The sequence below is a fragment of the Ptychodera flava genome, chromosome 15 (assembly GCF_041260155.1).
Source record: "Ptychodera flava strain L36383 chromosome 15, AS_Pfla_20210202, whole genome shotgun sequence".
Lineage (NCBI taxonomy): Eukaryota > Metazoa > Hemichordata > Enteropneusta > Ptychoderidae > Ptychodera > Ptychodera flava.
In genome coordinates, this window is record NC_091942.1 from 41,277,899 (window position 1) to 41,290,895 (window position 12,997).

The 12,997-nt window shown below is 34.5% G+C and overlaps 2 protein-coding genes across 7 annotated transcripts in view; both read left to right on the plus strand.

The window, feature by feature from the left end:
• LOC139152194 (uncharacterized) overlaps positions 1-12,997 on the plus strand; it is a 460,524-nt gene that overhangs the window by 293,905 nt on the left and 153,622 nt on the right. The gene's annotated exons all lie outside the window — the stretch shown is intronic.
• Positions 1-12,997, plus strand: part of LOC139152196 (BAR/IMD domain-containing adapter protein 2-like) — a 296,941-nt gene that overhangs the window by 212,303 nt on the left and 71,641 nt on the right. For 5 of the 6 annotated variants that reach the window (XM_070725337.1, XM_070725334.1, XM_070725332.1 and 2 more), the window contains one exon: positions 10,752-10,898. The exons of the other annotated variant lie outside the window; for it this stretch is intronic. In XM_070725337.1, coding sequence (XP_070581438.1) covers positions 10,752-10,898 — 147 coding nt within the window. The remainder of the gene's footprint in view (positions 1-10,751; positions 10,899-12,997) is intronic. 6 annotated transcript variants of the gene reach the window in all.

A 12,997-nucleotide genomic window follows, 5' to 3' on the forward strand; every position in this document is an offset into this window, starting at 1 on the left:
TATTTTGCAAAGATGTTAGGCCGATAATTGCTTTTTAGAACTTAAGAATAAAGCGTATGTTTCCGATTGATTGACTTTTTAATTCCAGTAGCTATCCATGGTTTACGTATTTTCCTTTTGGGTCTTAAGGTTTTAGTTATTATTGGAGCATGCTTATCACAAATATTCGAAAAAATATTCAAAAATGTATCATATGCTACATTAGCGTCATCACTGTCATACACGGATACCCAATTGACCCTACTCAATTCATCTTGAAATGAATTTACATTGAAGTTATGATAGTCTCTAAAAGTAACATTGCTTGGTTTACTAAAATAAATACATAAGTCTTCAAAAATGGCAAAAATTGGTAAATGATCAGCCAGCTCAACGTCAACTGTTCCACAGTTGACAAAGTGACTATAAATATTTGTATAAATATGATCGATGATTGTTCGAGAATGATTTGATATTCTCGTTGGCACTTTGATTATTTGAGTCAACATTCATATCAAGCGAAAGGGAAAGTCTACGCTTGAAAACTTTGATTTTCTGCGTAAGAGTACGACTTTGTCGTTTGACTTTGTGAGAAACAGTCATATTGAATTTTCTACTCCACCCTGGGAAAGTCACTGAAATTTTTCCATTGTCTTCTGGCTCTGTGTCACAGTCAATTACTCGTGCTACCATCCATCGGCTGGCCTCGTCAACTGCCTCTACCATTTCTCCTTTCTTATATGTAAGAGTGGCCATACTGTTACAAATGGTTTCTGGCTAGCAATTCATTGATTTCGTTCTTTTTTGCTCACGTGTTTACACACGTGGGCATATGTCGCAGCGATGTCTGTCTGTCTGTCTGTCTGTGTGTCAGTCTGTCTGTCTGTTAGTCCGATATCTCAAAAACGGCTTATCAGATCAGAATCAAATCTGATGCATAGATTCAGTTAGGAAATGGCAAGAACTGATTAGTTTTTTGTGGGTGCGGCTTGCATACTTTTTGCTCATTTGCATAATTAATGATTTTAGAAAAAACGGATATACATTAAAAATGACTACACACAATTTGATGAGATTTGCTACAAATGTTGATCACACCAAGATATATCAGCAGTGGGAACCATTAAGGAAAGATAGTTGCTAATTTGCATATTAAATGAATTTTCCTAATTAGGGATATATGTCTGATTTGACTCTATCAAAATCGACCAAACTTGCTATGTATATTAAAGATACTATGATTTAACATTATTGAAAATCATTAAGTGTTTTAACTGCAGCCAATTCCTAATTTACATATTTAATGAATTTTGCTAATTAGTGATATATATTTGAATTGACTGGACCAAAGTTGATTAATCTTTCTACATGTATTTAAGCTGCTATGATACAACATTTTTTGAAAGTCATTATTAAGCCTTTTTCCTTCAGCCAATTCCAAATTTGCATATTTAATAAACTTTCCAAATTAGGGATATATATCTGAATTAAATTGATCGTAGTTGTTGAAACTTGCTATATACATCAAAGATACTGTGATATAACATTATTGAAAGTCAAAAGACATATTTTTACTTCAGCCAATTCCTAATTTGCATATTAAATGAATTTTCATAATTTGGGATATTTATCTGAATTGACTTGATCAAAATTGATGAAACTTGTTCTGTACATTAAAGACACTATAATACAAGATTATTGAAAGTCATTAAGCATTTTCTCTTCAGCCAATTCCTAATTTGCATATTTAATGAACTTTCCTAATTAGGGATATATATCTGAATCGAATTTACCAAAGTTGGCAAAACTTTTATTAGCTCACATTTGGTTATACCAATGTGAGTTTATCGTATAAGCTGAAGTCGATGGCGTGTGTATGTATGTATGTATGTATGTATGTATGTATGTACGTACAGTATGTCCGTCAACATCAAAAACACGCAAACCTCTGCACATTTCAGCTTGGTATTTGGTGTGTGGATGCATCCTGGGGTATAGATGGGATTTTGTTCAAATAAAGTCTGCATTGCCAAAATTATGCAAATGAGCTTACAAAATGTGAAAATGGTCAAAAATTAATATCTCGAGAACCGCTGTTTTGATTGCTTTGAAAATTTGTGTGCAAGTACCTTAGGTAAACCTTATACAGTTTTATGAATATTGTGAAGTTTTCCTTAATTTTGTATTTTTGCTGAATTTCTTGGTGATTTTTCTCATTTTCAGTCCAATCGTTCTCAAATTTTGGTTGGATAGTTTTCAATCGGATCTTTGCAAGGGTGCTACGCTTCTTATTTGTTGAAATTATGACAAAATTGGGAAAATTACTATTTTGGAGCAATTTTGTCATTTTTGGTCAAGAAAACTTTCTCAAAATTACTTGTTTGATAGCTTTGTAATTTGGTATAAAGTCCAGAGGGATGTTATTAGATAAATTTTCTGCTCAAAGTGTTGGGAAACCCCCAAATTTGTATATTTTAGGTAATTTTCTCAGTTTGTGACCATAAATGACCTACACCAACCCAGGATATGTTGTGAGACAGTTTCGAAGACTGTGAACATAATTTTGTCATATTGGGTATCAAATTGTAGGAAAATTTGATCCAGAAAACAGAGCTGAGGTGAATTTTTTCATTGCGGACCAATTTTTGCAAATTTTCTATGTAAGACATACAAGAACTGATGGGAAATTGGGATCAAGGATAATTCCAGATGTTGTAATCACCGCCCACAGTGGAAGGTATTTCACCATCTGTAACTAACTTAAGTGCTGTTTACATTAGAATGATAACACTCATCGCATTAATTAAAAACTCCCCAAGGTTGTAAATTTCCTGGCCTTATGTAATACCAAGGGATGGAACATTTGATATTCAGGAGGGGGTAAGGTCTAGAAGATTGATGAGGTAGCATTACTTTTTACCAGATCCCTTGTACATTCTTTTACCCTTTCCCACCTTTTTAGCTCCGCTGTCAGCGACGCGGAGCTTATCAAATAGGTTGATTTTCCGTCGTCGTCGTCGTCGTCCGTCGTCGTCGTCCGTCGTCGTCGTCGTCGTCGTCGTCCGTCAACAATTGCCTTCTCCTCTGAAACCGCAAGTCCAATTGCTTTGAAATTTTATATGCGGTTCACTTGGGGTGACCTCACTTAAGTTTGTTCAAATCGTGGTGAAATTTGCATATTTGTATTTTTGGGGCATTTTTTGGTGTTTTTGGTAAAAAAATCTTCTTTTCTCAAACCGCTTGTCCGATTGCTTTGAAATTTAATATGCAGTTTACTTATGGTGACTTCAGTCAGATTTCTTCAAATCGTGGTGAAATTTGCATATTTGTATTTTTAAGGCAATTTTTGTCATTTTTGGTAAAAAAATCTTTAAAAATCTTCTTCTTCAAAACTACCGGTCAGATAGCTTTGAAATTTGGTACATATGTCCCTAGGGATGATCTATTTAAGATTTGTTCAAATTGTGAAGAAATATGCAAATTTGCATTTTTAAGGCAATTTTTGCCATTTTTGGTCAAAAAATGTATTTCTCAAAAAGTACTGGTCTGATAGTTTTGAAATTTGGTATACAGGTTTCTATAGATGCACTTAGTAATATATATTGAATTTCTGATGAAATCTGTAATTTTGTATTTTTGGGCAATTTTTGCCATTTTTGGTCAAAAAATGTGTATTGCCAAAACTACTCATCTGATAGCTTTGAAATTTGGTATAGAGGTTCCTACACATGAACTAAATGATATGTATTGAAATTATGATGAAATCTGCAATTTTGTATTTTTGGGGCAATTTTTGCCATTTTTGGTCAAAAAATGTGTATTTCCAAAAGTACTCATCTGATAGCTTTGCAATTTAGTATACAGGTTCCTACAGATCACCTTAATGATATTTGTAGAAATTATGATGAAATCTGCGATTTTGTAATTTTGGGGCAATTGTTGCTATTTTTGGTCAAAAAACGTGTTTCTCAAAAAGTACTGGTCTGATAGCTTTGAAATTTGGTATACAGGTTCCTACAGATGAGCTAAGTAATATATATTTAATTTCTCCTGAAATCTGTAATTTTGTATTTTGGGGCAATTTTTGCAATTTTAGGTCAAAAAATGTGTATTTCAACAACTGCTCATCTGATAGCTTTGAAATTTGGTATACAGGTTTCCATAGATGAACTACATGATATTTATTGAAATAATGATGAAATCTGCAATTTTGAATTTTGTGGCAATTTTTCCCATTTTTGGTCAAAATAGTGTTTCTCAAAAGTACTGGTCTAACAGCTTTGAAATTTGGTATACAGGTTTCTATAGATGAACTAAATTTGATCTTTTGAAATTATGATGAAATCTGCAATTTTATTTTGGGGGGGCAATTGTTGCCATTTTTGGTCAGAAAATTTTATTCTCAAAACACTACTCATCAGATAGCTTTGGTTGACATGTTCCTAGGGATGATCCGATGTGATATATTCAAAGTATGATGAAATCTTCAATTGTGTATTTTTGCAGCTATTTTAGCCACTTTTTTCTGGCCACTGCATTGAGCTATCAAAGATTTCCACCTTCTTCATCAACATGTGTCAAAAATAGTTATTCTCTACATAAACACAGCGGAGCTATATCGGCCGCTAGGTCGCTTGTCTTTTTATCAAACCTTCTCTGTCTATTTTTTGTTGTTGACATTTGCTTATGTATTTAGGATCTGCTTGTCCCATTGCTATAGAAGTTGATATGCATGTTCCTAAAGATGGCCTCCAGTACCTAAGTTGGAGACCTTATTTGCTTTTGTCATTCTTGTTTTTCCTGGTTTAAATATTTCTCGAATGGACCAATTCAAACCGAATGTAAGCACATAGTGTCCTTGATGGTATTTTTGCATATACCATGATACAACATTATCGAAAATCATTAAGCATTTTGACTTAAGCCAATTCCTAATTTACATATTTAATGAACTTTGCTTATTAGGGATATATACCGAGATTTACTTGATCAAAGTTGGCAAAACATGCTATGCACATTGATGATTATACCAGGTTAAACCAATATCAAAAGTAATTTCACATTTTCATGTCAGCTAATTTATAATTTGCATACCTAATGAGCTTTCACAGCTCGGCATATATGGCTTGAAGGACTTGGCCAATGGTAATTACACTTGCTATATAAAGTGGTGATACAATGACAGCAGTCAAAGAACTTTAATATCTTTATTTCAGCTTATTACATAGTTGTATACTTCATGACCTAATCGGCGGTGATTATTGTTCATTATGTTGATCATAATACTTTCAATGAAGTTGAAAACATGTGGCAAAGGTTCAATTTTACACAACTGCAATATATAATGAAACACATGAGCATTTTCAGTTCATATCTTGTTATCGGAGATGTCACAGGATACGCGCAGCTCTTGGAGTAAGGGCACGTTACGTTGTTTGCATGTGCATGAAAAAGCTGGACACTTGGAAAGAACGTTCCATGCTGTTCTGATCACATTTGCATATATGATCAATGCGCGTTACTGAAGTGAAGCGTCCGAAAATAGGAAACTTGAATGAAAATGAACGAAGAACGATATTTTGTTTCACCATATTTCTAAAACTTAGTTTAGAGCCTAAATTAAAGAAGAAACTAGATTACTTGCATTGAAAAGTGGGTAGTTCACTTTTTCCTGTCAACATAGTTCCATGTGCAAGCATATGTGTGTGCCCGTGGTATTGAGTGAGTCGTTACAGCCCTGACGTTCCTATCATAGCACCAGCTGGATAAGATAAACGCAACAATGGAACATTAACACCTTTGGGGATTAAAAGTCTTCTGTTTGTCACCCGAGTTGACAGGCAGCAACTCGGGTTTCAGGTACCATCCAAGTTAATGGAGCCTTCCCCTTATGTTGTATTACAGAAAATCGGTAAATTTAATGCGAGGATACAACAATCTTGAATAGTCCTCGCGTAGATAAATTAATTGTTTCTTAAAACTTAGACGAATTTCGTGTGTTTCTGAAAAAAACAATGCTGTAAAATCATCAGGAACGCGCAACTAAAGCAAAAAATTCAAACTGAGCACGGGTACGCGTATGCCACTGTGTGCCTTCAGTCTGAGAAGTTCAGATGTACACGTAGGATAATGAACAACAACACGGAACGTCGAGACCGCAATGCAAATTGACAGCAACACGGAACACGTCATTGGGATGGTGATTTGAATGAACATCAATACGGGACCATGAGGACCACAATGCAAATAGACCACTGTTAAATAAGACCACGATTAAAATGCGCAACAAGGAATGTCTAGACCGCGATGCAAATAAATTTCAACACCGAACGTTGTGACCGCGATTAAAATGCATATGTCTGCTATAGCAAAAGTTTCAATTTTCGCGAGTGTTCGCTTTGTTTGCTGTACACTAGACAAAATGACGTCAAATTTCTTGCGAGACTAGAGGCTTAATTGCGTCTGTCTAAATTTTCAATTCTCGCATGCTGTACACTATACAAATTGATGTCAAATCTCTCTCATACTTGACTCGATTGCAATTGTGTACGTCAGAGAGTACATTACAGAAGTACATATAGTTTTTTCGCGAATCGCCGAGAGAGAAGCACAGATCAACAAAAGACTAAAAAAACCCATGTTTTTCTTATTTTGCCATATTTTTAAAACACTGGCGAAATAGGATCCATTTTTTTCGCCACTGTTGATTTCAATTCGCATTTGTGAACGTGGCGAATGGGCAGCGCGAACACAGTGACAGATATGCTGTTTTTTTTTATGATGTAATCTTGAGAAGCAAGACATGTATACTTTAATTAGAATGTAATTAACTCTTGTGTATATTATTATAAGCAGTAGTATCAAGTTGAACAAGCTGATATTGATTGGTTGGACGGCTGTTGGAGGTTAAAAGCTGTAAACTTAAATGTATTTATGTACCATGGCTGACTATCTGTCTGTCTGTCTGTCTGTATGTTTGTATGTATGTCTGTGTGTATGTATGTATGTGTGTATGTATGTAAGTATGTATGTATGTATGTCCTTCCACATTAAAAACTCCTAAATTTCAGCTCTTACCATCTTAGTATTTGGTGGACAGGTGCACCCAGGGGTGGAGATGGGAATTTGTTGAAATGAACATGTCAAAGTCGAAAATATGCAAATGAGGGCAAAAAAGGAAAAATCCTGCAAATTGCTAAAACTCTGTAACCACTGGCCAGATTTGGTTAAAAATTGGTATGCAGGCTCTTTATAGTGACTTAAGTTACATTTCTTCAAATTGCGGTGAAATTTTGAAAGTTGTATTTTTGGGCAGCGTGAACACAGTGACAGATTGCTGTTTTTTTTATGACGTAATCTTGAGAAGCAAGGCATGTATACTTTAATTAGAATGTAATTAACTCTTGTGTATATTATTATAAGCAGTAGTATCAAGTTGAACAAGCTGATATTGATTGGTTGGACGGCTGTTGGAGGTTAAAAGCTGTAAAATTAAATGTATTTATGTACTATGCATGTCAATCTGTCTGTCTGTCTGTCTGTATGTTTGTAAGTATGTATGTATGTATGTATGTATGTATGTATGTCCGTCCACATTAAAAACTCCTAAATTTCAGCACCTACCATCTTAGTATTTGGTGGACAGGTGCACCCAGGGGTGGAGATGGGAATTTGTTGAAATGAACATGTCAAAGTCGAAAATATGCAAATGAGGGCAAAAAAGGAAAAATCCTGCAAATTGCTAAAACTCTGTAACCACTGGCCAGATTTGGTTAAAAATTGGTATGCAGGCTCTTTATAGTGACTTAAGTTACATTTCTTCAAATTGTGGTGAAATTTTGAAAGTTGTATTTTTTGGCGATTTTCCCGTTATTTTGGGGGGTCAAAAAATCTTTTCTGAAAGCGCTCATCCCATCCCCTTGAAAACTTGTATGTATGATCCTAGGGTTGGCCTTTGTCAGATTTGTTCAAATTGTGAAATTTTCATATTTGTATTTTTGGGGCAATTTTTCCCATTTTTTGTCAGAAAATCATTTTCTCCCAAACTATTTGTTTGATTGCTTTAAACATGATAGTCTTGATCCTAGGGTTGTTCTCTGTCAGATGTGTAAAAGACATTATGAGATTCAGCATTTCATATTGCTGGAGTATAAGATAAATTTGGACTTGCTACGGAATTTTCTTTGTAATTAACCTGTAAGAATGCAATGTCATGTGTGTACTAGTACTTACTATCTCTGTGAAATGGGAGTTCAGTGTCATTTACACTATTTTTTAGCTACTATAGACTATAGTCTATAGAAGCTATTGGGATGGGTATCCGTCCGGCGTCAGTCGTCTGTATGTATGTATGTATGTATGTATGTATGTATGTATGTATGTATGTCCGTTTGTGAGGCGTCCGTCCACTCAAATATCTTGAGAACCGCAGTACTTACTGATTTGATATTTGTTGTGTAGATGAAAAACATGATTTTGAGAAACCGTTTTTTTTTAATTTTTTGATATTGTTGAAAATAGGCAAATTAATGCCAAAAAAGGTGTTTTTGGTAAAAAATCTTCTTCTTCATAACCGCTGGTCAGACAGCTTTGTTATTTGGTATACAGGTCCCTAGGGATAACCCAACTTAGATTTGTTCAAATTGTGATGAAATATGCAAATGTGTATTTTTAAGGAATTTTTTTGTCATTTTTGGTCAAAGTTTGACTTACATTGTATGTAATTCTTGTACTGTATAAACCCTATCAATTCACCGAGAAAAAAATAATTAATATGATTTTAAATAATTGAATTAATTAGGAAATCATCAAAGCCAAAATAATTTTAGTGTGGAATTATCAGAAAGTTCAACTTTTTTTGACAGTTCATAGTGAATTGAGGATTAAAACATGTAAAGGTAACTTTCCTGAATCCCAACTTTGATATATTCTGAACCACCATTTATGTTATCTAAAAGAAATTGCTCATAATAGTTTGTCATGATAGGGTGGTCAAATAAATAGAGATAGAAAAAGTTCTAATTTCCATTTATGGTTGACTTGGTAAGGATAAAATAAGATTACTTTTTGAGGAAAAAAATAGAGTGGTCAATTAAAAGAGTGGTCAAAGTGATAGGGTTTTTATGGTAAAGCTGGGCTGTAAGATTCCTCATGTGCTATTTATAGCAATTATGCAATCTGTGTAAACAGTGCAATGAAAGTGTAACATGATTCCTTGTAATGCTTTTGATGACCTTGAACTTCTTAAGTTTCAAACATTTGTCTCTCAGTGTGCTTTCTCTGAGTATGTACAGTCTCAACTGATTCAACAGAACTTACTTACAATGTTAATTTGAAAGTTAAAATGTGCTTGGTTAATAGGATGAAAATATTGATATATAATTGAAAGATAACCAGCTCAAGATTCTTTATAACCTGACAGATATGCTGTTTTTTATGACGTAAATCTTGATTTGAGCAAGTCTTGTTTACTTTAATTAGAATGTAATTTACTCTCGTTTATTTGCTATTATAGACTAATATAGTCTGATGAAATATGCAAATCTGTATTTTTACGGAATTTTTTCCGTTTTTGGTCAGGCCATCCTGAAATGAGCTATCAAAGATATTCACCTTTTTCATCAATACATGTGTCACAAAAGGTTATTCTCTACATAACACAGCAGAGCTCTGTCAACTGTTGAGTCGCTTGTTTTTTCAAAACCACTGGTCAGACAGCTTTAATATTTGGTTTACATGTCCCTAGGATGACCTTAGTGAGATAATTTCATACAGTCAGGAAATACTTAATTTTGTATCCATGTCTATAGTAGCTTCAGGGACTTTGCCCCTATGTTTAATGAACTGTTATGTGATTCATATGTAAAAAATGGTAAAAAATTAAATCACAGAATTTGGCACATTCTACGCTTTCGCAAAATGTATGCTTTATTGGGGTTACAAACTCAGCTGTTTGTAGGGAATTCTTGCTTTGAAATATAAATTATACTATAACCCAAACGGGATTCGAACCCCCACACACTCACGGCCACATCGCCTAGCTGCTAGGCCTCACACAGAACCAGTCGGCCACTGCTTCCAACCCAAAAGAGTTGGTCACAGTAACCGACTTAGATGTTTCAATTCTGTGGGCGACCGAACAACACGGTATGCGTGGAGCAGACGACACACAGACACAGTACACACACACACAGTACACACATATATAGTAATCGGAAAAGCACGAAGCTTTTTACTGAGCTATCAGACAGACTCGGTGACAAGTAAATATCCACCAGCAGAACTGTCCACTCAGGTTAAAGAAATATAAATTATACTATAACCCAAACGGGATTCGAACCCCCACACACTCACGGCAACATCGCCTAGCTGCTAGGCCTCACACAAAACCAGTCGGCCACTGCTTCCAACCCAAAAGAGTTGGTCACAGTAACCGACTTAGATGTTTCAATTCTGTGCGCGACCGAACAACACGGTATGCGTGGAGCAGACGACACACAGACACAGTACACACACACAGTACACACATATATAGTAATCGGAAAAGCACGAAGCTTTTTACTGAGCTATCAGACAGACTCGGGGACAAGTAAATATCCACCAGCAGAACTGTCCACTCAGGTTAAAGAAATATAAATTATACTATAACCCAAACGGGATTCGAACCCCCACACACTCACGGCAACATCGCCTAGCTGCTAGGCCTCACACAAAACAAAGAATGGATACTTGCCCATAACCTTAAAGTAATTTTATGTTATATGAATTTTAAGTTCAAATGCAGTTTCACCAATGCCAAAGCTGTTGATGACTTAACACATGGAGGTAGAACTCAACCTAAGCAGAACTACAGAAGAAATCTTTCTACATATGCTGCAGACATGAATGAAGAAGAAACTTTTCCAAACTATGGAAGAGAGGTATAGCTTGTTTTTTTTTCACCGTTTATCTCCACTATGAACATCACAGAATTCATTTGATGGGTAACTGTAAAATGGCATCAGGAGTCTGTCAAGTTTTTGATATGCTGAACTTCTTCTTTCAAACCTTAGTCCAAGTACTTTGATATGTAAGGCAAATGTTCTCAGCACTCTTCAATTGAGTTTAAAGTATTGAAGGATATGAATTACGGCAAAAGCAAACTTAGGGTACCACTTTGGTGGACACTTTCATCAAAAAATAAAAGTCTGAGTTTGTCTCATTCCATGCAATGGCAGGAAAGTAGGACCCTTGCTGTTTATGGAAATGTATGTGAAAAATAACTTTCTGGAGAATCACTGTGATACAGCCAGTCCTTTTATGAAGTGCAAAACACCTACTACGGATGTGACATTCATTTTTTTCAGAGAAAAACTTGCACAAAGGAACACAAGAAGTTAGATTTATATTTCATGTCATAAAAGATAAAAAGAAAGCTAATAGTAGAAGTGGTGAAGTTTTTAACAGTTAAACACCGTATTTTCTTACTCCAACAGGCAAATGTAACATACGTCAGTTATTGTGCACTGCTTAAATTCAGGAACTGTGTCATTCACTTTCACTATTTCAACAACAATATGAGAATAAAGCCCCACATTCTATGTAGATGGATACAGATACAATTAGTCTTCAGTAGGTTAGCTGAAGTAAGAGTTTGAGAAGACGTTTATTTAACACAATCCAGTTTTTTAGCTTTCATTTGGTATACCAAAGAGAGCTTATCATATAAGGTTAATCATTTCATTTGCATCTCATTTATATGTTGTCTGTGTGTATGTATGTATGTATGTATGTATGTATGTATGTATGTATGTCTGTCTGTTAGTCCGTACAGATCAAAAACTCCTAAACTACAGCAGCTACCGTCTTAGTATTTGGTCTTCAGGTGCACTTAAGGGTGGAGATTTAAATTTGTTTAAATGAACATGTCAGTGTCAAAAATATGCAAATGAGGTAAAAAAAGGAAAAATCCTGCAAACTGCTAAAACTCAGTAACCATTGGTCAGATTTTGTTGAAACTTGATATGTAGGTTCCTTTAGGTATTCTAAATTAGGTGTACAACTGTGGATGATATTTGTGTGTTTGTATTTTTGGGTAATTTTTTTCAGTTTTTAATAAAAAAATCTTTTTTTCTGGAACAGCTGGTCTGATTGCTTTGAAAGTTGGTATCCATGTTCCTCAGGATGACTTCAGTCAAGTTTGTAAAAATCGTAGTGAAATTTTAGTGTTGTAATTTTGGGACAATTTTCCCAATTTTTGGTCAAAAATTGTTTTTCTCCAAAAACTACTCATCTGATGCCTTTGGTATTTGGTATGCAGGTTCATAAGGTTGATCAAAATGTGATGTATTCAAATTCTTATGAAATTTGGGATTTTGTATTTTTCGGGCATTTTTTGTTATTTTTGGTCAAAAAATGTATATCTCAAAAACTGCTCATTTAATATCTTCAAAGTTTGGTATACAGTTTTGTAGGGTTTATCTTAATATGATATGTTGAAATTAGGATGAAATCTGCAATTTTGTATTTTGGGGGCAATTTTTGCTATTTGGTCAAAAAATTTGTTTCACAAAATCTTTTTTAATAGCTTTGATATTGAGTAGAAATTTTTCTATGTATGATCTTAATTTAATATGTTTGAATTATATCTTCTTCAATTACATATTTTTGCAGCTATATTTGCCATTTTGGTCTGGCTGACCTGAAGTGTGCTGTCAAAGATTTCCTCCTCCATCAGCACATGTCGCAAAAAGTTATTACATCAGCTGCCAGGTCGCTTGTTTTAAATTTTCAGAGAAACGTCTTCAATTTCCTATTTTTATGAAGCTTCCTAATTTTTTTATGGAAAAAACTTACAGAAATAGTCCACAGTATTGATTCTATTACTTATTCATGTTGTGTTGATATGAACAAAATTAATAAATATTTGTGAAAAGATTTTCTGATTTTTGGCGATTTTATAACTACAGGAACTAAGAATACATAATGTGGTGATTTTGTGAGCATTTCATATGGTAAACTGTATTTTGGTGTTAAAATG